This window comes from Monodelphis domestica, chromosome 3, assembly GCF_027887165.1.
Source record: "Monodelphis domestica isolate mMonDom1 chromosome 3, mMonDom1.pri, whole genome shotgun sequence".
Lineage (NCBI taxonomy): Eukaryota > Metazoa > Chordata > Mammalia > Didelphimorphia > Didelphidae > Monodelphis > Monodelphis domestica.
The window spans coordinates 513,480,534-513,505,196 of record NC_077229.1 but is presented as its reverse complement, the minus strand read 5'-3'; the positions used below and the strand labels follow the sequence as shown (position 1 = coordinate 513,505,196).

The 24,663-nt window shown below is 43.7% G+C and overlaps 1 protein-coding gene across 5 annotated transcripts in view; it reads right to left on the bottom strand.

Annotated features, from left to right (window-relative positions):
- Nucleotides 1-76: 76 nt before the first annotated feature.
- The window catches only part of SLC38A9 (solute carrier family 38 member 9), a 123,619-nt gene continuing 99,032 nt past the window's right edge, over nt 77-24,663 (bottom strand). For 3 of the 5 annotated variants that reach the window (XM_007486322.3, XM_007486323.3, XM_007486324.3), the window contains 3 exons: nt 19,543-19,691; nt 16,900-16,989; nt 12,132-14,682 (listed from right to left, as the gene is read on the bottom strand). In XM_007486322.3, the coding sequence (XP_007486384.2) occupies nt 14,517-14,682; nt 16,900-16,989; nt 19,543-19,691 (405 nt within the window). In that variant the 3' untranslated portion in view covers nt 12,132-14,516. The other 2 variants (XM_056824908.1, XM_056824910.1) reach the window with 2 other exon arrangements.

Here is a 24,663-nt window from a genome sequence, read left to right as displayed (position 1 = left end):
AAAAAGCCAACCAACCGCCCAACCAACCATAAACAGATAACATGTTGACTGGCAGTAAGAGAAGGATCATTTTTCTACAAAGCTCTCATTCCCTGCTCACTCTCTCTGGAACCTACCTTTGCAAAGGGTAAAATTGGGGCGATTTGTATAGGAAAGGGAAAAGAGTAAAGGTTCTAGTTAGGGAGCAGGCACTAGAGGCAGGGATTGGAGGCTTCTAGATCAGCCCCAAACTCTTAGATGAGATGGACTAGGTTAGTCTTGTTGTAGAAGGAGGGGTTTTACATTGTATCTCCAGTCAGTTGCATCTTGGGAGACCTAGAACTTAAAGATCGTTTTGCTCCTGTCCAAGATTTCTCCTGGAAACATCAGAATTCGGTTCCTCTATAACCAAAAGGGCTCTCCGCTACCATGCGCACACTCAAGCTAACAAAACATTGATTATAGGACAGGGTTTATTTGCCCAGATTTTATATATCCTCCCACCAAAAATGCAGGCTTGTTACTGAGCCCAGAAACAGACAACTCTTCTTCCTTCTCCTGAACCTACTTTCCCCAGGATTTATTTGATCCTCCAGATTTAGAGACTCCTATTGGGCAGCTACAGTGAGTGGATAGAGTGCTAGATCTAGAGTGAGGAAGAACTGAATTCAAATGTGACCTCAGACATTTATTTATTGTGACCCTGACCAAGTCATTTAACACTGTTTGCTTCAGTTTTCTTATCTGTAAAATGCTCTGGAGAAGGAAATAGTAAGCCATGCCAGTATCTGAGTAACACCCGGAATTTTAGCCAGTAAATACTATGAGGTCATTTCCCTGAGAATCAAATCATTTACCAATAGGGGCATGTGATCTATTAATAAAAGATGAGTCCACATCTGCCTTGTACGTGAAAGACCCATCTTTTATTAATAGGTTGCATGTCCCTCTTCATAAATTATGCTATTCTCAAAGAAATGACCTCACATTATTTATTGGTTAAAACTCTGGGTGCTCCATTTTGGGGTAACCCACACCCCAGGGCCCAACTAGAAATTTCTCCCTGATCCGTGGGCCCAAAGAGGGTCAGTTTGTCTGCAAAGGGAGAGCTTTCTGCTTGAGGGAATCTGAGATTGTGGATCAAGTCTCTATTTTAAAATAAAAAATTGCTACTCCCATTTGCTAAGAAAACAAATGGAATCACAAAGAGTTACACATGATGGCAACGACTGAAGGATAATAAATGTTATGTCTGACTGAGAGTTCGAATCTGCACTACGCACTAGCTGTGCGAGCCTGGTCAAGTCACTTAACTTAGTTTGCCTCAGTTTCCTCATCCATAAAATGCAGAGAATGAGATGACTAACCACACGGGTATCCCAAGAAAATCCCAAAGGGGTCTCCAAGAGCGGGACGTGACTGAAAACGGACTAAGCAGCAATACACGGTTCACGCCTTACCGAGAGCTGAAGCCAATCCTCACTTACTAGCTGTGGGACCCGGGCGAGTCATGATCTCTGCCTGCTCTGGTTTTCTCCTCTATACAATGATGGTCATAACGGTCCCTCCCGGCATGACTGCGAGCATAAACGGAAATAATCTTTGTAAACACGTCGCAAACCTTGGAGTGTGCTCTCTTGGCTATCCTTTTTACCCTTTAACGCGCTCTCCAGCCTCATTTTAAATGGTTTGAAAGTGACCCGGGACGAGTCATTTCACTTTTCTAGACCTCAGTTTACTCATCTGTAAAATGAAGGGAGGCGGCCTCAAAGCGTCCCTCCAGCTCTCAGGCTAGGAATCTTGGCCCAGCATCTGGTCTCTCATTCCCTCGTGGCCCTGGGCAACCTCGATTTCCCCATCTGTAATGAAAGGCGGACCTAGATGACATCGGAGGTCCTGTGCTCCGCCAGGTCTACGATGCTGTGATCTTTTGGTACTGAAGCGGCACCGAGTTCAAGTTTCACAGCCTCGAGGGACGCCCCCCCCCAACAAGCGTGAGTCACGTGGATGGGGAGCCAGGACCATGCCTGGGGGAGGGGCGCGCACTCTCCTCGCTGTCCTCAAAGCATCTCCTTGGGCTCATTTCCCGCCCGACTGCTTTCCGGCCCCTGAGGTCGAGGCAGCTGTCCGGAGCGGCCTTGCGTGGGTTTCTATTTTTTGCGCCACGCCTGGGAGGGTCTCGGGCATGTGAAGAGCTTCCGACCCTCCCCAGCCTCCACCCAGCCCTCCCTCCCCAGACAGCTGAAAGGCTCCTTTTGTGGCGAGCGCAGGGAATGGGGCGATGCTCTCTCCCTCCGCCAGCCCTTCGGCTCCAAGTCAGCCTCGGACGAGGAAGCCGTCGGAAAAGGGACGAAATCAAACAAAAGGAGGCAACGCAGGCCGTCACAGCGGCGGATAAGACGGATAAGACGGATTTAGCTCCCGCCCGGGTGTAAGCCACAGGAAGGAAGCGTCCCGATGTATTAGTGTTGGGGCTCCTATTTTTAGCTCGATCAGGGGTGGAGAAGCTCTGGCCCCCGGCTGACCCGGGGCCGAATTTAATTTGGGCCGCAAGTCTCCGACAAGGAGATGTTTGTGGCCCTTCATCCGCTGGCCCCGCCCACGCTCTGGGCTCTCCTTTGGGAGCTGCTACCGGCCAGGTACTCACGGACTTACCTGCCGTCGCTGCTTCCAGGCGCCATCCTGCTTTGCCCTTCTCAGCCATTCTCCGCAGAAGCTTTCCTTGAGCTCTCCCCACTTCCATTTCGCTTTAAACTTTCTTTGAAAATATATTAAAATACGAATAAAAATGACTATATTTAATTATTAGCTATCTATTTATTTAATATTAAGTCATGCTGTTAATATGTATATTTAATAAAAATAATAAAACATATTCATTAGAGACTAGTAGTCCTGGGTTCTAATGTAACCTCAGACACTTCCTAGCTGAGTGACCCTGGGCAAGTCACTTAACCCCCATTGCCTAGCCCTTACCACTCTTCTGCCTTGGAGCCAATACATAATATCCACATTTCATTTTTAGCCTTTACTATCCACCTTAGAATCAAGGTGGAAAGTAAGGGCTAAAAAATAAATAAATAAAATAAAAATAAAGTATATTCATTAATAATAAACGAATAAAATATTCATTAAAAACAATAATAATAACATATTCATTAAAAATAATGAAAGTAAAACATTAATTAACAATAAAATAAAACATATTCACTAAAAACAATACAATAAAACATTCATTAAAAAATGTAAGGGTTAAAAATGAATGGTTGCCAAAATATGTAGGAATTAAATTTTAATAGTTTGGCTAAAATAGATGAAAATTATAAATAATATGGTAGTCACTGATTTAAAGTATCATTGTTCAAACTCGAAATGACTTTTAATAGCTTTTATTTACAAAAAGTGGAAAGAGTGAAAGTAGAAAAATACAGAAAGGTAGAGAAGACATTTAGCCCATCTATTTAATATTTCTAGGGTGCTCAACTCAGCCAGGACTTGTTGACCTTCAGTAGGAATTAAACTCTCTCCAGAGGCTGGGAAAGAAAAGCCAGCTATCCACTCTCCCAAGTTCCATCCAAGAGGCAGGTCAAGATAATGACTCCAGCTGAAGATGCCTCCTGAGACCAACTTTCTTTTTGAAGCTGATCTCTTAGCCCCAGAAATCCAAGGCCTTTTATGGTGACTTCATGTCCCTTTCCCTCTTCAGAGGGGCCAATCACAATTTCCAAATTGCCTAGACACTCTCCCCTCCCCCCGTAAATTCACAGATTTCTTGCTGATTGAGTTTCTGAGGGTGTGAATTCTCTAAGTGATTTGTGAGCTCCTCCACCTAGTTCAAGCTTTTGTTGATTCAATCAAAAGGTAGACAAGGAGAGTTAATCCTGTCTTCACAATCTCAGTAAGGTACTAAGTAGGGGTACCTAAGTTATTGGTAACCAAAGTATTAACTTCAACTAGGAAAACTAGGAGTTTACTAGTGTAAACTCAGAATAGACAGAGAATCAAGAATTTTCTTTCACAAAAATAATAATGAAATAAAACATTTATTCAAAAGAATAATAAAACATTCTTTTAAAATAATCTTTAAATCAAACTTACTCCCTAAAATAATAATAATACATAGTTAATGAATTATGACAGTGCCTAGAGATCTGGCTTCATTCAGAAAGGCCTGGATTTAAGTCCTGCCTCTGATATACACAGGTTGTATGATCTTTGGCAAATCCCTCTAGGATCAATACTGTATACATTTTTTTTTAGGTATATAGTAGTATGTGTGCTGTATCCTCCATTAGAATTTAAGTACTCTGAGGGCAGGGAAATGTTTTTGCTTTCCTGTGAGCATTTGTTGGTATCTTAAGCCCTAGGTATAGTGCCTGGCACATCGTTGCTGTTCAGTTATTTTCTAGTCATGCCTAATTCTTTATTACCCCAGTTGAGGTGTTCTTGGCAAATATACCAGAATAGTTTGCCATTTCCTTTTCCGGCTCATTTTACAGATAAGGAAACTGAGACAAAAACGGTCACACTGCTATTAAGGGTCTGAGGTCAGAGTTGAACTCAGGAAGGATGAGCCTTCCTGGCACTAGGTCCTGCACTCTATCCACTGTAAGTCCTAACTGCTTCTCAGTGCTATATAAATATTAGTTATTAGTTTTATTTGACCGCTAGGTAGCACAATGTATATAGAGCTCCAGGTCTGAAGTCAGAAAGACCAGAGTTCAAATCTGACCTCTTATATTCCCTAGCTGTGTAAGCTTGGGCAAGACACTTACCCTTGCTTGCCTCAGTTTCCTCATCTGTAAAATGAGCTGGAGAAGGAAATGACAAACCACTCCAGAATCTCTGCCAAAAAAATCCCAAATGGGGTCATGAAGAGTTAGATGTGACTAAAATGACCAAACAAAAATAACCACAAAAATTATTAATATCCTGTCCAGAAAATAATTTTCAGTGATAAAGAATAAAAGGAGGGCAAAAGTGAGCAACAAGTCACCAAATCTGAGAGTAAATCTAACATTCTGCATCCATTGGCTGGAAAGAACCTTCACAAGGAAGGGAAAGTGGTACATCTGATTACCTCTTTGGAGCCAACCACCACCATATTCCTAAGTATGTAGAATTCAAGGTTTTTGGTTTTTTTTTTAATAATGTTGCTCTTTCCATTCACATCACCACAGTCGGTTGTATATGGTGTATTGTTTTCCTGGTTCCACTCACTTCCCTTTGGATTCGTTGATTTTCTTCTGTGCAGATTCTCTGTTTCCCACGTGACATTTATGACCCACAACCCATCTACTTTACTTCTGGATTTTTGCTACTACAAAACAAATCCTACTGTAAATATTTTGGCTTATGTGGATTCCTTTCCTCTTTGGCCTCTTTAGGGAGTAGCTCTGGGACTTACATTCTAATTGTTTTCCCCCCCATTAACTTCTATATTTTTTATATTCTATTTTATTTTATTGAATATTTTTAAAGTTTAGAATATTTTTCCATGGTTCCATGATTCCTGATTCCCCGTCCCCTGCTCTTTTCTCCCTAGCTCCCAAAGCTGTTATGTCCTAATTGTTTATGCTTTCTCTCCTCAGATTAAAATGTCTTTACACGTTGATGGTTATACCCCACCCTGGCAGAATGCAAGCATTTTTTCCCACTGGATTATACATGTATCATCACTCAATATCTATTTCTATATTAATCATTTTTCTAATTATCTTTTAAAAAGCAAAACCCTGCATCCAATGCCCATATAAACGAGTGAAAAATCAAATGTTTTCCTTCTGCATTTCTATTCCCTCAGTTCTTTCTCTTGGTGTGGATAGCATAGAATGCAAGCCGTGAGGGCTTCTTGTTTTGTTTTTCTCTTGTATCTCCAATGATGGCTAGTCATGGAGACTCAGTGAAGGAGATCCTATACCTTGACTGGAGCCTTGCTATGATTTGAGGGAGGAAAAGGGGGCCTCTTGGGAGCAAGCAGCCCCCCAAGGGAAGATGTCTGAGAGGCTTTGGCAAAGCCAGTGGCAATGGGAGGATCTCTGTGGTTTGCTGACTTTGGCCAACCACTGTGTGGGAAGAGGAGATAGGAGGGTCCAGGTGTGGATGCCACTGAGGTCCCGCCAGGAGATACTGGACTCTCTTCTACCCAAGACCACACTGTTTCCCCAGCTCTTCTGTCTGTCTTTGTGCTCCCTCCTTCTCCCCTAACTAAGGCGTATTTGTTGTGTTTAGGGACTTGCACTCCTTGCTTTTAGAAGAGTGGGTAGACTACGTTCTTCTCCTTGTTAATTCTTTTTTTCATTTGCTTGTGGATTGAGACTCTTTTTTTCTGCCTGCCTGTTAGGTTCCTAGCTGGTAGCTCCTGGTCTGAGGTGGGCTACCTGGCAGACAATTGTGGTTTTAGAAAGCTAAATCGGGGCTGCCACACATCTCCTCTTGTTTTGCCGTACAGACCAGAAAGAAATAGCTGCTAAGAATAGCGGCCGGCCCCAGGAAAAGGGTTAATTTGGTTAAATCCAAATTTGCTTCTCTGACAAGCTAAATTGGGAAATGGACCACAACTCCCTAAAAATAACGGAGAAGCTCAAAGCTTAACCTGTAAGTGACACCCAGCAGGGTGTCGGGATGGAGCAGGCTGGTGTCCTCAGGCAGCAGGGTGGCTCAGTGAATAGAGTGCTGGTTTTACACGTACTAGCCATGTGATGCCCCCTGGACAGGTCACTTCAGCCCCTTTTGCCTCAGTTCCCCATCTGGAAATGGGGACACGTTGGAGAAATAAATGGCAAACTATTTGGGTATCTTTGCCAAGAAAACCCAATGGACAGTGTGGTTCATGGGGGGTCATGGAGAGTCGGACATGACTGAAAAATAATACGCTTAAAGGAGTCCTTACTTTGCCTGTTTTCCGTGGGGCAGTTCCAGGGACTGATGTCTAGAATCGCTAATATTTCTCATCCTAGTTGGGCTTGTTATAATGATAATAGCTAACATTTATATAGCAATGACAAGCCAGACTCTATGCTAAGTGCTTTATGAATATCATCTCATTTGAGCTTCCCAATAATCCTGGGAAGGGGCTCCTATTACCCCCATTTTACAAACAAGGAAACTGAGGTAGAGGTGAAGGGATTTGCTTGGGATCACATAGCTAATGAGTATCTGAGATTAAATTTAAACTCAGATCTTTCTGATCCCATGCCTGGCACTCTATCTATCCACTGAAACAAAACTCAATTAGCCCTGCCTGCAGCTCAGAATCAAAAAGGATATTTACCACTCAGTCCTCTAGTCTGCTAATAACTTCTACAGTGGTTCTCCCTTCACACATGAATACCATCTGGGGTAGAACCTTACTGATGATATTAATGAGTCAAAGGGTTAGCACAATTTAGTGGCTTTTTTTTTTTCAATTATAGCCCTTCCTCCCTGCACAACTTTCACCTGATCAGGGTCCCAAGGTCCCCCAGCCTCTCTAGGGTAGGGGGATTTCTGTAAGGAACGTGGCAATTTCTGTCTCCCCTGATCTCTCTCTCTCTGCCTATCTCTTTCTTCCTTTCTTTTCTCTTCCTTTCTTTCTTTTCTTCTTCCTTTCTTCTTTCTATCCTTTCTTCCTTTCTTTCTTCCTTCCTTTCTTTCTTTCCTTCCTTCCTTCCTTCCTTCCTTCCTTCTTCAGCCCTTCCCTCCCTTTCCCACACATAGAGGGAATCATCTGGCAAAACCTATAGATGACGTCTCTCCTATTTCCACTTCTCTGAAGGTGAACATTCACAAAATATTCTACAAATATTAAATTTGTAGCTATTTATAATGTTCTTTTGGTCCTACTTGATTCATTCTTCTTTATCTCATGTAGTTCTTTCCATGTTTCAAAAAAATTGATCTGCTTGGGGGCAGCTGGGTGGCTCGGTGGATTGTGAGCCAGGCCTAAAGACAGGAAGTCCTGGGTTCAAATTTGACCTCAGACACTTCCTAGCTACATGACCCTGGGCAAGTCACTCGACCCCCATTTGTAGCCCTTCTGTTGTTCTTCCTTGGAACCAATATGCAGTATTCATTCTAAGATGGAAGGTAAGGGTTAAAAAAATTTAATTTGCTCATCATTTCTTATGGAGTATTTAATGACTTTTTGGACATAATTTCTAGTTGTTTTCCAGACTTTCCCCCCTCCTGTAGAAAATAGTTTTCTGTAAAGTAGCTCCAAAATACTGATTTTTTTTTGGATAGAAAATTTCTCTCTTGGCTCCCTTAATCCCTTAGATGTAGAAATGGCCTCCACCAAGGTGAAAACTCCCTCCCTCTGTTATTGAGTAAAGGTTAAATGTGAGTGTTTGCAGACTGACATATCTCCCTCCCTAGTAGTAACCCTTTGTGAGTCCTCTCATATTGTGTGATATGGACCTTCTCCCCACACACACACACTTTCTCTCTCTCACACACACACACACTCACACACACACACACATACACCCAGAGTTCCTATTGAACACTAGCTGAGGGATCCTGGGCAAGTCACTGACTCCGTTTCCATGTCGGTAAAATGAGCTGGAGAAGGAAACAGCAGATGGCTCCAAGATCTTTGCCAAGGAAACCCCAGAAAGAGTCAGACACAAGGATGCTGTCTTGGGGACGAGGCCTGTGCTCTCGTTCTTGGTCCTAATCCATCCCACTCCAGTGTGGGGACGATCCAGAAGGAAGGACAGGGATTTGTCAGGGGATCCGGGCTCAAATCTCTCTCTGAAACCTCCTCCCCAGGTAACTTTCAGCAAGTCCCCCAAAGTCCCTGGGGTGACCCCCGAGGGCCCGTCCAGCTCCTTTCTCCTTTGATTTAAAATATCTGCTGTTAGCGAATCCAGAAGACACAATCGGGGAAGCACGGCAATATCAAGTGGCAGTGGGCAAAGACTGCCCCAGACTCAATCTGTGCCCCGAGGCTAAGGCTGGCATCTGAGGAGAAGCAGACAGTGTATTCCTTTTTATAAATCTCTCTTTCACACCCACCACCCTAGGGTGGAATCTGCTGCCTCGCCCTCCCCGCGGGAGAAGCCGCTTGGCACTCACAGTAAAGTGGCGACCTGGAAGGGGAGAGAGCACTGCAGGAATTTCTTGTTTAAAAAAAAGTATTTATGTTCTAAGAAATGATGAGCAGCTTAATCCAAAAAACTTGGAAGAAACTACATGAGCTAATGAAGAGTGAAATGAGTCAAAGCAAGAGAATAGGATAGACAGCGGCAGATGGAATTATCTGAAAAATAACTGAGATGTTCTCTGAGAATGAGCTGAGAAATGGAAACACAAAAGACTCTCTCTTTCTCTCTCTCCCATATATATATATATATATGTCTGTTTGCCAGATGACGGTGTGGAGGGGAGAGAAAAGGACTGAATAAAATGGAAAAAATACATTAAAATATTTATTTTTAGCATTACTATTATTATTTTTCAAACCCTCTCCTTAGAATCAATACTCATTATCCATTCCAAGGTAGAAGAATGGTCAGGGCTAGGCAATGGAGACGAAGGGACTTGCCCAGGGTCACACAGCTGGGAAGTGTCTGAGGGCAAATTTGAACCCAGTCTCTAGGCCTGGCTTTGAAACCACTGTGTCATCTCACTGCCCCCTTTAACATTAAAAAGTTCCAAATTCTCTCTTTCCTTCTATCCTACTTTGGGTCTCTCTCGGCTTCTAGGGACAGGTGGCTCTCTACCTACCCGGCAAAATGTAGGTTGCACGTGCTTTCTTATTTTATATTTTCTTTATTTCTTAATCTTTAATAAACCTCTAAAAATATAATACTTTTAGCAGAAAAACTAAATTTTAATTTAACAGTTTGCAACTCAAATATAACAATACCCCAATAAAATTAATCATGTTTCTTTTCTTCTCTTTACCTCCCCAATGTATGATCTACCCCTTCTCCAGGGGTCCTTATTTTAGTAGCGGCCACAATCATCTTCTTCGTTTCCCGAGATTCATGGCCTTGGCGTCCTCTTTGGTTCTTTCCTTCATCCCTCACAGCTAGTCAATTGCTCCCTTTCGTCAATTTTGCCACCAGGCCATCTCTTGCATCTTTCTCTCTCCATACAGCCACCATCCCAATTACCTTTCATCTGAGCCTGTATCTCCCTCACATGGAATTTTATAAAATCTCAAAAAAGAATACTTGTTTCCAGTCACTCCCTTTTCAAACCTATCTTCCATGTTGCTGCTGCTGTTGCTCAGTTGTGCCCTACTCTTCATGGCCCCAGATAGGGTTTTCTTGCCATTTTCTTCTCCAGTTCATTTTACTGATGTTGAAGCGACTTGCCCAAAATGACACAGCTAGTAAATGCCTGGGGTCAAATTTGAACTTGGGTCTTCCTGATCCCAGGCCCAGCTCTCTAGCCACTGGGCCCCCTAGTGGTCCCACCCCTTAGGCACCTATGAAACCTTAGGGCACCCATCTGTCTGTGCCATTCCCTCTTAAAAATAGGAAGCAACAAAACCACAGCAGATCTTCCCCAACGTTCTCAGAAAGGCATGAAAGGTTTCCCATAATCCAGCTGTCATTCTTCTCAAAATTCTTCCCCTCCGAATACCCTGGATTCCAGTCAAAGCAGACTCCTGGCAACACGGGCATCCCCACCAGGGCTTCTCCGAATCCTCAGGCTCCTTGGAGGCTGGTGGATCCCTCGGTTACTGTCTTTTCCTCCTCAGAGACTCTCACACACTATTTACTTATCTGTGTACACATCCTACGTCCCCTCAGAATTAATTACCTTGTCTCTGTAGCCTCGTTACCTCAAAAGATGCCTGGAACAAGTTAGGTGCTTAGTGTTGGCTCAATATGTGAGTGCATTTCACAAGGCTCCAGAAAGCTTTCCTGTACGTGACGTTGGTCCTTTGCTTGGCATTCAAGATTCCACACAACTTTCCCTCCCACGACTCCATGCATTCTATGCCCCCCCCCCCCCCAGCTTGTTTCCTATTCAGGGCAGACGCTGGGATTTTCCACCTCCACGTCTTTCCCCCCTGCCTGACTACCCCATTCCTAGCCCTCTTTCCAAGCTCAGATCAAACGCTCTTTCACAGAACTTGCCACATTCCCGTCAGTAAGCAACTTCCCCTTCCTCTGAAGTTGTCTTATTTCATTTAATCCTTGGAACTCGTTAAGAGATGCTCTCCCGCGTCGTTGCATCCTCTGCTTCACCCATCACGATGCTCTGGAAACAGTAATGACTCAACAACATGTTAAATGATGGGCCCTAAGAAAAGTCTCAAGTGGTTCATTTCAAACAAGCCCTTATGAGTATGAGCATGTTTTAGAGATCATTTTAGATGGGCCATCTAGTCTTCAAGGCCCTGACCCAAAGAGCCCCAGGACCCAGCCATCTGAGGGTGTGAGAGCCAGAGGGAACAAATACAAGGAAAAGTCAAGTTATCACGGTTTAAAAGACATCTTCCTGTTTTATCAAGAAGGCACCTAGGTGGTACAGTGGATAGAGAAGTAAGGCCTGGATTCGAGGAGACCCAAGTTCAAATTTGTCCTCACTTACCCGCCGGACAAGTCCTTTAAACGGTTTGCCTCAGTCTCCTTCACTGTAAAATGGGGCTAATAAAAGCACCTACCTCCTAGGTATGTTGTAAAGCTCAACTGAGATAATCATTGTCAAGAGCACACACAGAACTTCGCTCGTGGTAGGTGCTTAGTAATAAGTACTTGTTCCCTTCTTGCGTTCCTCCTTTATCATTCAAAAGCAGTTGGGGAAAACAAGAATAAAACTGGATGATAAAATCTTAGCGAGGTAAAGAACGTGCAGCCCTGTGGGCTCTCGCCGGCTCCGTGAGATTCACGCGCGTAGATTCTCAAAGCGGATCAGGAGGTCTGGCCACCCTCCTGTGGAGGGTTTTTACTACCATTCTGCGGTTAGGTTTTGGTCCACCAAACGGATCGCAGCATCTCTGATGTGAACCTGGGCCAAGACCAGCCCCCTCTCTGGAGCTGCTGAGAGCAGCAAAGCCACTTGGGATGCTCCCTGGGATGGAGATGAAGGGCGTGAGAATGCTGCTCCTCGCCAACAGGACGAACCCACTGTTCGGCCAGGCGCTCACTCCTAAGAAGTATGCAACGTGCCAAAGCCTACCAAACACCAACAAAAACACACGAGCGTCGCTGTTTTCCAGAATTTTTGTTTAATTTTTCACATAAGAAGACAATAAATTACAGTTGAGACCTCCGGCTAGTCCACAATGTATGATTACATATGACACCATCTGCAACGCGCAGACAACTAAGGTAGGTGCTAGCCAGGGCGTGCGTGATGGGTTTTGCTCACGTATTCATTGCTTTCGTGGGTAAAAGCAAGGTGCTGGCAAAGGCAGGGAGTACGAGAAAGCGGGCAAAGCTGCAGATGGGTTTCACAGAACTCGTTTCTCAATAAGGGTTCCATAAAACGGCTTCCCTTTAGGTTTTGCGTATGTGTTCCAGTTTGGTGGCGGGAGGACCCCATGACCCACGTTTGGGGATTGTTCTAAGGCGGGGCCCTGCCTGTGGGGTCTCACTACAGCGTCTAGGAATTCAGAGGCTACGAGCTGCTTCTACCTTCTTCCACTCCGATTCTTCTCCATTTTTCCCTGACTTCCAGGAAGCCTTCCCCGAGCATCCGCGGGCCTGGCTGGCTTCCCCCTCTGCGCCCCCACGTTCCCTACGCTCAGATCGTGCGTCTGCTGCACCTGCCCCGAGATGGGAGTTCCTCGAGGGCTTGGAGTGCCTCCCCCAGGACTGACCACTCCACGCATAACGGACAATTCCACCGGCCGGCCGGTCAGTCTAGACAGAACCCGAGGAGGCAAGGCAAGTGCAGACGTCTCTTTGCTGTGCATGATACTTTCTCACGCGCACTTTGCTCTTCGGCGGCCCTGGAGGGCTGCTCCTTTCCGGCATCGCTCTGGTGTCTGCCTCAGCCCTTCTCCGTAAAGCAGTCGCAGCCCCCCCCAGCGCCTTCTAAGGAAGGCGGCGCACGAGACGGCTCTGCAGACCACCGTGACCCCGCGCTAAACGTGGCAGGCGACGGGAATTCATCTAGAAGAGAAGCTGAAAAGGAGGTCACAGGCCAAGACGGGGGGAGGCAGGACGGGCAGCTGATCGATGAATCAGAACGAGCCGACGTGCTGGAATGTTCCTGTCTGCGTAGATCGGAAAGCCACTCCACGGGGATCGGGCAAAGGAGCAAGACCTTTAGGAGGGGATGCTCAGGAATGGGGCTGATGAGCACAGCTCCACTGGGACCTAGCACGCAGTCCTGACATTCTAGCCAAGTTCACGCGAAGACCCCGCGCCAGTGGTTGGTCTGACGGCCTTCACAGCCATCTCCGTTTCCCCAAGCCCCAAGCAGAGTCCCTCAAATGCCTCTCCCATAGATGGCAACACACCGAAGGCCATTTCTAAAGAGAGGCCAAACCTCATCCCCTAAAGATGCGACGGACAAGGGGCGGTGAGGGAGAGGCCTGTGAGAGGAACCCTGTGGGTGAGAGGGAAGCGGGGTGGCTCAGTGCCTTGAGATCCAGGCCTGGGGGGGCTTCCTGGGTTCAGTTCTGGCCTCAGACGCTTTCCAGCTCTGCGATCTTGGGGAGATCCCCGCCTAACCCTTGTTGCTCTTCTGCCTCGGAACCCATATACTCTATTGATTCTAAGATGGACGGTGAGGGTTAAAGAGAAAAAAAAGAACATAAAGCGTGTCGGATGACTAGAGCCCATCTGCCACTCCTGCACGAAGAGCCAAGCTCAAGTTATGATCCAGCATGCCCAAGTTGAGGCAGGTTAACAGAGGGGTCCAGAAATTGGAGGGCGCCTTCGGAGGGGAGCCTAGCAGGCTAAATTTGAACTGCGTCCATCTTCTCTTTCCCTTTCTATTTTGTTCATCTAGTTCCCAGGGATAGCCTCAAAAGCACTTTGACTTCCCATTTAAGGGAACAGAACGGCACATGTGGACTCCTAGGTAGAGCTTCCTTTTAAATCCTTTTAAATTCTGTCCTGGAAAATTCTTTGGGCATAAATAGTTACGAACAGGAGACCACAAGAGTAACGAGCCACCAAGATCTCAAATTTGTAATCTAAGCACACGAATGGGACCGTCCATAGGAAATGCTGGCTGTCTGATACGAGGCTCCCACAGGACTGTCTCGGACCCAGCCGCAGAGCACTCAGGCCTTGCCAAGGTGCCTGAAGCTAGCTGGGAACTGGAGCTCCTGGGCAAACAGTGCGAAGCTTAAGAAAACGATCTTTGCCTGGAAAAGCAACTTCTTTGACAATTTTGGACGCGTGAAACAGGCTCGAGCGAGGAAAAGGTGCAGAGAAGGCAAGAAGCCCAACCTTGCTTTCTTCTCTCTTCACAGACCCACCGGGGCCCTGCTCACTGGTCCCCTCTTCCCTCGTTCTTAAAGGACCCAGGAAGACGGTCGACGTCCTGTCGGCCACAATTCACACGCCCAATTCCGCTTAGACGGAGCCGAGATACAAGCTCAAACCGCCCCAAAGAGGCTGAGCAAACTCCTGGGGCTTTCACATAAAGAACTGAGCCATCAGGTTGGCAACGCCCAGCACGATGATGAAGGTGTGGAATACCAAGGTCGGCCACGTCAGGCGCTCCTCGTTGTACAGGGAGATGATGTAGATGAGCGCCGGATAGATGAACACGAAGGCCAGGCCGCACACCGCTCCGGAGTACCTGCAAAACAGAAAACGCATCTCCTTAACGGGCTCCTGGAGAGTTTCTGCTGTACAAACAAAACACAGCAAGGCGTCAATCTCCCTCCATCACAAAGGGCCAGGACATCATGACTGCTGAAAGGCACCTTAAGATCCCCCTCCAAGTTAACAGAAGGCATTAGTTCCTGCTCGTCTTTATCTGTTCAGGAACATCCGCTTGATAAAGACTTTTTGTTTTCCCCCAAACATCCAGCTGTCACGGACTAGCCACATCCTCAGATACATATGGAGATAGGCTTCCCAGCTTTGATCTTATACAAATTAACGATGCATTCGGGGACTTTAAGGGTCTGCTGGCATCTGTTTAAAATGAAGATGGACATGACGTGCCTCAGTGGTGTTCATTGTAAATATTAAAGATGATAACAATAAAGGCACTCACAATGACTCTCTTCCTCCCCAACAACGGAGGCTCTCTTGAGAGACAGGGGCCTTATGTGCAAGGACCCCCCAACAAGGAGTATTAGAGATTCTTGGGGAAGGACTTTGGGGAGATGGAAGGGGGGGAGAGAGACAGAGAGAGAGAGAGGGAGAGAGAGAGAGAGAGGAAATTTTTTCATTTCTTTTGTGTTATGTTCATGGCTCCTGCACTATGGAAAAGTATACCTAAAGGGCAAGAAAGAAAGAAAGATTTTCCCTTCTTCAGTATAACCTCCAAAGATGCTCAACACACAGCATATTTTCATTAATCATTTTGTGATTAACTATGGATTGTGAAACCATAGACATACGTGGTAAGACTAGCTTTGGCTTTTGCCCTAGAACTCCTTTTCTCTCAATGACAAAGGTGGTTTAGTAGAACACGAAGGAAGCAGGGAGAATGCAGGAAAAACCAACACGATGGGCATGAAATGACAGGAAACTGTAACTTTTTGATCCCTTCAAGTCTTGGGGCAGGTATACAGTCTCTTGAACGTCAGGGGGCTGAGCTGCTGGGTGCTTGCAGGCCTGGGAGGCCATGAGGTTGTCTAAGGGAAGGTGAAAGCAGCTCAGGTCAGAAACAAAGCCAAAGCTCCCAAGCTCAGCAGAGTCGGATGGGCTCATAAGTAGATCTTGTTCACAGATGTTTAAAGATAACACTGAGTTGCAGGCAAATATACAAATGGGGGTACAGAGTGGGAAATTTTAAAATATTACTTCTTATATTTTTAGTGCTGGAAAGTTCTGCCTTTATCAGTACACGGGTGTATATTTTGTGACAAGTTATCGTGCAAGGGCTTTTTTTTCTTTGAAAAACAATTGTTATTAAGTTCATTAACATAGAAAATTATACACATTTCTTGTACAATGAATAACAGGAAAAGAAGACGAATCTCACTCATGTGTATCTTTTGAAAAAGTACGTGTAGCCGTGGGGTCTGAGGGGGTGGCCAGGCTGTTCAGCTGCTCCTATCTGGTGGTAGCTTTTCTCAGGACAAATGTTCCCTTTCTGCGCTAGGAAGCTGTACCAAAAGGATCGAGGATTTCCACCAGTTTTATCTCAGCTAGAAACAATGCTCGGGCAAAACCTTTTGGAGGTACTTTTTCTTTCTTTTCTCCACCAATACTTTTTTAACCTCAATCACTTCTTCCCCACTGCAATACCAATAAGTACAACCAGACTAGCAAGTGCCTGTGGTTACTATTATTTATAAAGACAAAAGAAATGTTTAAAACAAAGAAAGGTAAACAGACTTGCTCAGAGTTTAAAAAAAGAGATTTCAGAATCAGCAGCAGCAGAACTCAGAAAGAAAAGAGATACAGAATTACCAGCCTGGGGGTGGATGGAGAGTTTTGACATTTACAGGATGCAAAATGTTCTCTTTCTACGTACTGTGATGTACATATCGATATCCACATATGTGTCTATATGCCTATGCACACATGCATGTATATATACACGACACCTATGATATGCATAGGTTCCTTTAAAAGAAGACCTCCACTTTTGACTTAAAAAAAGAAAAGGAGCAGAAAATAAGGGCAAATGGTTAAGACAGGAGTAATGAGACCTAAGGCAGAAAGACTAGGGTCTTCTAAGAAGAAATCTTGCTTCCCCGAATACCACCATCTCAAACAAACCTGATATGGGAGTAGATATTATAAGCATATTTGAAGAAATTACCTTGATATGAGTAAAATCAGATATACGAAAAGTTGACTACTTCCTAGAAAGCAAGGGATAAGTGATCAGTACCTTATGATTCCTCCTATGTTTGTGCAGAAATAGGACATGCTCACTCCAGCTCCCACGACAATGAGATTAAGAACCAGCACATGGAAAATGCTAGAAGTCAAGAGATAGTCATGGAAGAGAGAAATAAAAGAAAAAGAAAAAAACCCAATCAGCATGTAATTATTTGGAAAGCTTTCATTCTTATTTCCCTAAAATGGCTCTGGCACACTTAAAGACAGTATATTCATTCCTATAGCCTCACCTTTTAGAATAAATCAGTTACTCCAATCAAAAGGGCACCGAATGACTGTGGATTTCAAACCCTTTAAAGGTGAGCTATAATTTGAAAAAGCATCTAAAAGCAATGGGTAATTAATCCTTGATGCTGGAGAAACACACAAAGAAAAATGATGATCAATCACTGAATGTCCAGATAAAAGGAAGCCTTTTAAAGTAAAGAATGACCATAGACTGATGAAACCAGTGAGGTATACTGGAGAAAATGAACAAGCACCAGGGGGAGGATCATTGAAAACCTGCTTAAATAAACAGGTGGCCTGTTACACGATCCAGTAGAGTGGAAAAATGTCTAGGCTTCCAGCCCATCCTTGTCAGCTCAGGGACCCGACCTTTCTTACAGACGTGGAGTGCTCCCTTGCGGGGACACTGGGGGGGCCTTTGCTCTTTGTGTCTTTAAAAAATGTGCAAATGCCCCTGTGGGGCTGATGAGAGTCCTGGCTCATTGTGAGGGAGGGGGCAGGCTGGAAGGGAGATGGACCCAAAGAAGAGTCCCCAAAGGTTCTGTCAGGGCTGGTTTTCAGGCAGGGTGATCTGCACTCAAAGGGCCACCCTTTGGCCCCTACAGAGAGAAGAGCATAAAGAATGAAAGAGGGTGAGCCAAAGATTTTGGGGGGGCCATCACTGAACTGTATTTATTTTATTTCAGCTGACCATAAATAATGCAATGTGTAGGACACGAGCAGAGCTCTGGATTTTATGAAATCCGCCCTCCCACATGTGGAATGTTGAAGTTGTTGCTGCTGCTGTCACTCATTCCCTGAGGAAGGCCAATCAGTTGCTTGGAACTTTAGCGTTGGCCAACTTATGACAGACTATTTTTAGTAAGAGCTATCCATTTATTAGATAATAACAAAGTTAGCATTTATATAGCACCTCCTGTGTGCCAGGCACTGTGGTAAGCACTTTACAATTGTTATCTCATTTCTACCTCACCACAACCCTGGGAGGTAGGTGCTACTATTTTACATTTTACACAGGGAAACTGAGGCAAAAAGAAATGAAGTGACTTGCCCTGTACTGTGCTCTGTAGCTGCCAAAAAATCACTTGCAAGCAGCTAGGTGCCAGAGTAGGTAAGACAGCCAGGCCTGAAATCAGGGTTCAAATTTGGCTTCTGATACTTCCTAGCTGTGACCTATGTATGGCAAGTCACTTAACCCAGACTGCCTGGCCCTAGTCGTTCTCCTGTCTTAGAATGGATACTTAGAAAGTAAGGGCTTTAAAAAAATCACTCACGACCAAACCCAAATTAAAGCAGCTGCTAAAATCTTACTATTTGTAACTAGGCCTTAAAAACAATTTCCCCCTAATTTGATCAAAACCTGAAAACTTTCCCCCTAAAATACATGAAATCTAAGACATTATTTGGTGCAACTATGAACCCAGAATGAAATGTATAGATCTTCAAAAGCCAGTAAGCATTTCAACTTTTTTCTTCAATCTGCTCTGACTTACATTGTCAAAATATATAACTAGTCTAGATAACTACAATAAAAACACGGGTGTGCTCACAAGCTCAATATAATAAAGCTGAGGGTACTGTACAAAACATTAATTTTGTGTTAACAGCTGAAGGGATTAAGAGTATTCTAATTAAGCAGTGATAGGCAGGGTGCTGTAGCTTCTAATATGTGCTTAATTTAGTGCTCCAGGCAATTCTCTAAGACTACAGGCCAAAGAGCAGCGTTTTCTCCCTAAGGAGTTTCCATCTGTAAAATCACGTCTGTCCTTCTTCCCAACCAAATCACTGTGTGGTTCAGTAGTTTCAGTCATGTCTGATTCCTTTCCATAGATGCTGAAGTGGTTCGCTATTTCCTTCTCCAGCTCATTTTTCAAAGAAGGAAACTGAGGCAAACAGGGTTAAGTGATTTGCCTGGGGTCACACAGTTAGGATGTGTTGAGGTCCGATTTGAACTGAGGAAGATGAGTCTCCAGGCTCAGCACTCTATCCACTATGCCAGTTAGCTGTCCCCACCAAAGGATAAAGCAATCCAATTAGTATCAGAAGTCACTTAGCTCAGCTTCCTGTCTCTGAAATGGAGTGTACCTAAACAGGGAACTGGGGTATGCCCTTGGGCAAATTAGCCAAGCTCTCCAGGCTTTTGGCTTCCTCAATCTATAAAAGGAAGGTATTAGGCTAGAGGATTCTGAAGGTCCCTTCTAGCTTGAAACCATAATCCTTGGCTGTCTTCTTTTTTAAAATCTACCCGGTAAAAAGATTCTAAAAACCTGTCCTGAGTAACCAATATAGAACTGTAGGAGAATTGTATGGTTTAAAATATTTTCTATTTTGGGATGGCAAATAATCATGCCTTTATATACCCTGACCCCGCAGGAATAGTGTCGGCAAAGAAAAGAGGCCTTACCTAGGATAATTATCACCGAAGATATATCCCAGCAGCTGGACGCGAGCCAAGTAGCCCAAGAGTGGGTAAACAGTCATCATTTGGAACAGCAGAAATATCCTTCCAATGAACGACAAGATGTCATTGCTGGGGAAGTTGTCTAAAAAATTCTAATCCAAGGACATTAGTAAAGAAAATGTCAACACAATTCTTAACAAGTAAATTCACACAAAACATGAAAAGAGCAAGACTTGTTTTTTAGGGTGGGTCCTAAGAGCAGTATAACATAGTGTATTAGGCTTTTGTCTATTCGAAATGACCATTTTAGTTCAATCCTCACATCATTCCTAGTGATTCTGTGAAAAAGCGCAATCATTTTCCCAATATCTCATGTAATTTGTGGAGGCTTCTATCGTTCAGCATCATCTCCAAATGGAAAGGCCTAATTTTCCTGCTTCCTGTTTCCATTCTTGCCTCCCCAAATGGCTTGATGTTTTGTCTCGTATATTTGTTCCATATACATGCTGGTTGAGAGAAACAGCTATAGGTTGATAACGGGGTCAGTTTGCTCATTAGAAATGAAAAATCCCAGTAAATATTCTGTATATTAGAAAGAGATTCTGTAGCTAAGAACAGAAACGAACATCCAAAGCTCATGTGAGAACAATAATTTAATTTTTTCCCCACCTGACTGAACCTTTCATAGAAAACTCCCTCTGCCAATCAGACCTGCGGCTACAGTCAATTTACAGCCTAAGAAAGTCGCCCTGGGGTGGGGTGGGGTGGGGGACAGAGAGGTAAATGACTCATCCCTGGTCACCGTCAGGCTGGGCCAGAGGTAGGACCACATTTCTTACATATTTGTGACTATTAACTATACTTCCTCTATAAAGCAAATTAAAGTTAACAACACAGTGATAGCCATCACTTGCTGATCCCCTGGAGGTGGGCTTCCATCGTCTTTCTCCAATGATCTAACTGCCAAACCCTCCTTTCCACCACATTTCTCAAGCTTCCCCCTTCTTTACTTTCCCAAAGCACTTAACGTCATTGAGCATCTCTTCAAATGAACTAGAAACAGTTCTTAAATATGGCCTGTGAGCAAGGTTCAGGGTTAGACATTGGGGGTACAAAAGATAAAGAAGGACACAGTCCTTGGGAGCTCATAGGGGAAGAAGGGATGAACCACACCCTGTTGTTGTCATTGTTCAGTGGCGTCCAACTCCTCATGAACCCATTTGGCCTTTCCTTGCCAAAGATACTGGAGTGGTTTGCCCTTTCCTTCTCCATCATGAAGAAACGGAGACAAACAGGGTGAAGTGACTTGCGCAGGGTCACATGCTATCAAGTGTCTGGGGATGGACACCATTTGAACCCAGGTATTCTTGACTCCAGGACCAAAGCTCAGTATCTCTATCCACTGGGCCATCTAATTGCCTTTGAAGATAGGATAAAATACAAACACAGCTTGGCATTAAAGGCATTCTACAATCTGGCTCCCAGCTGTCTTATTAGATCCTTTTCACATTATGCCCCTTAATGAGTCACATATTCTAACCGAACTGGACTGAGTCATTTTCCTTACCAAAATCTAAATTCTCTCACCTGCAGGCAGCCATACTCCAAACTTAACATGCATTTCTACCCTTCTGCCTGCTGAAATTCTCTTCTTCCCAAATCCAGCTCAGGTTTCAACTCCCTGAAACCTTTCTCGATCACCTTCTCTCCTAACACCAGCCCTAAATTGGAAGGGATTTTCTCCCTCTTCAAATTTTCTTAGAGCTCTTTGCTTGGATCTTATCACATTCTTCCCTCGAATAAAACTAAAATTTGTGACCATATTGTACTCCCCTCAGACTCCTTCAGGGCAGAAGCTGGTGACCTAGTACAGTATACAAACAAGCATTGCTGAAACTGGAGAAATCATAATTTTTAGAATTCTTTTGGCATAAACCACCAGTGGATTTTATTATATGCCAACTGAGGAAGATCCCTTTCTGAAATTTAGAAGGAAATACTTTGTCAAATTCAGTTTGCCCCAAACAATTCTCAATCCATTTAAATGTATGAGAGCTAAAATAATTCTCAGGACATCTGAAACAACAACAGACATTTTGGTAACATTCTAAGGCTATTATGGAATGCTTTCCTTAAGTGTAAATAATCTAATTCCCATTTTATAGATGAAGAAACTAAGGCTGAGAGGTAAAATCTCTTGTTCATGGCCACATATTCAGTATTGAGGTTCCCTGAATCCAAACCTAGCACTCATGCTTCCTTTCAAAAGAATTATGAAGCCTATTAAAAACTCATTTTTAATTTAAATGAAAATATGAAATAAACATTTCTCATGTCTAACTAATATCCTTTCCATATTTAGCTGAAGGAAGGAGATTTTATCAGTACTTAGTCAAGCTTGTCAGGAAACAATGTCTTCCACTAAAGTTATTTTCCATTGAAATTCCCTTATGCTGACTCCTTCCAACTTCTATTTTTTTTTTAAAAGGAAAGTGTGTAAAAGATCAAGGAGGAAAGCACTGGCCTCAGAAACTAGCTTAAGGGTGGTAGCCAGATTTAGAGGAGAATACCTCAATTCTAGTTAAGATCTTTCACCTCTTCTCCTGAAGGGATAAAGCAAGTGACCGACCAGAAGGAAGGGATCTTTTGTGACCAGCTTTTGGAGGGTTAGTGGGAGGGGGGAAGAGGTAGGTGAGGATCAGGAAGAGAGCACTTGAAGGAAATGGTCTTAGAGGACAGATTGCATGACTTTAGGGAGGTGATTTTCCAATATTAAGCAACTATTGTTTTGAACTGATGATATGAAATACCTAAACCTGAGTGATGTAACTATGTTTTTCATATTATGAAATTTTCCTTGGTCAAGATTATTAAAGTCAAAAAACATTTATTTATTTCTTTATTTCTATTATAAAGATATTTTATTTTTCCAGTTACATGTAATAACAAAATGACAAACCACTCCAGTATCTTTGCTAAGAGTCAGACAGGACTGAAAAATAACTGAACAACAATAAATGTGCCAGGAACTGTGTAAATGCTGAGGACAAAAATAAAAGAAAAATCATTGTTCTTGCCCTGAGCTACTATTCTTTATCGTTAAAATTGATTGCACATGTTCATCTGTTACTGCTGATCACATTGAAAATATCTTTTCATAGTTATTGCCAAATACTGACATCAATACACTAGCATATTATTCTTTTTTCAGTAAGTTTTTATTTATATCTTTTGTTTTATACATCATAGTATATTTTTCTATATCTCTTCTCATCCTAGAGAGCCATCACTTATAACAAAAAATATTTTTTAAAGATGGAGGAAAAAGAAAAAGTAGAGGAAAAAATCAGCACAACCATCAATATATCGAAAATGTTAAAAAAATATGGGCAACATGGAACAGATTTTGTACCTCCCACCTCCATGAAGGGGTGGGTTAGGAGTATTGCCTTATATCTCTTCTTTTAGGTCAGTGCATATCATTTTAATTGAGCCAAAAGCAAACTGGCTTAAACAAATCTATTTGCTCTGTACATGTTTCTTAGGTTGCTACAATCAAACATGATTTCATTAAGTCCCTACTGTAACAATGTCCCTTGCTTGGCTAACAAACTAGTCACTCAGAAACTTACTTGGATTATAACAACTTCATTTTCAATTTTTATTTTTTTCAAGAGATTCTGCTGTGATGAGACATTCAGTTCTAAATTTTCGAATTTTTCAGACTGTTGCTATCCTGTGAGTGGGGAATGTAGCGATAAGATCTAGTCTGACAATGTTGACATATTTTGTATTCTTTTAGCACAGTATATCGTCATTGGACTATACACACAATGCTTTGACCTCTATGCTATTGTTGATGTTCAATTGTTTTCTGTTATGTCTGATTCTTCATGATCCCATTTTGGGTTTTCTTGGCAAAGATACTGTAGTGGTTTGCCACTTCCCTTTCTGGTTCATTTTAAAGGTGAGGAAACTGAGGCAAACAAGGTTAAGTGACTTGAGCAGGGTCCCACAGCTAGTGTATGAGGTCAGATTTGAAATGAGGAGGATGAATTTTCCTAACTCTGGGCTTGGCCTTCTACCCACTGTGCCACCTAGCTGCCCCTTTGGACATCTAATCTTTTGTTAAAAATTTAATTCATTTAGAATATTTTTCTATGGTTACATGACTCGTGATTTCCCCTCCACCTTCCCTCCCCCCTCCCTGAGCTGACAAGCAATTGCACTGGATTATACCTGTATCATTGTTCAGAACTGATTTCCATATTTTTATTATTTGCACTAGAGTGATCGTTTAGAGTCTACATCCCCAGTCCTATCCCCATCGACCCATGTGATCGAGGACATTGTTTCTTCTGTGTTTCTGCTCCCACAGTTCTTCCTCTGGACGTGGAGAGCTTCTTTCTCATGAGCCCCTCAGAATAGTTCTGGATCACTGCATTGCTGCTAGCAGAGAATGGACATCTAATCTGACAACAAAACAAGCCACATGACACTGTGCCTTAAAAGTATGACAGTCAAAGTCCACTTTTTATTCTTGTTTTGACATGATGCGTATGCACAGGTAACTTTAAAAAGCCAATCTGGTCAGGGGAATGAATGGCACTCAAAAGCCTGGAGGGCGAACTCCCTCCCTGCAGGATGGAGTGGGCCTAGCCGCAGGCCTCGTGAGGAGAGCCCACATCTGGCCTCTGTTGCAATGGCTCCACTGCTGTGGTAGCCGTGAAGGCAGCCACGGACAACGCAGACTAATGAGGGTGACTGTTTCAGCCAAACTGAATTTACACACTGAAAAGTAAATTTCATATAATTTTCTGCGTGTTATAAAATGTTCTTTGGAGCATTCAAAAATGGGCCATGAAAAAATGGGTTGTGGGCCGCTCTGAGCAGCAGGCCCTGGCGTGGAGAGAGACGAGAAAGCGAGGACCGGCTCTAGAGGATCCCCACAGTGAGCAGGTGTCCTCTGGAGGAAGGTTCAGCAAAGGAGGGGAGGCTGGAGGGAGAGGAGAGAGCATGTGGGGACTGACAGGGTCAAAGGCTGCAGACAAATCAGGAGTGATGCCTGAGAAACAGCCACTAGATCCGGCGCTTAAGAGGACCACAACTAACTCGGATGGGAGC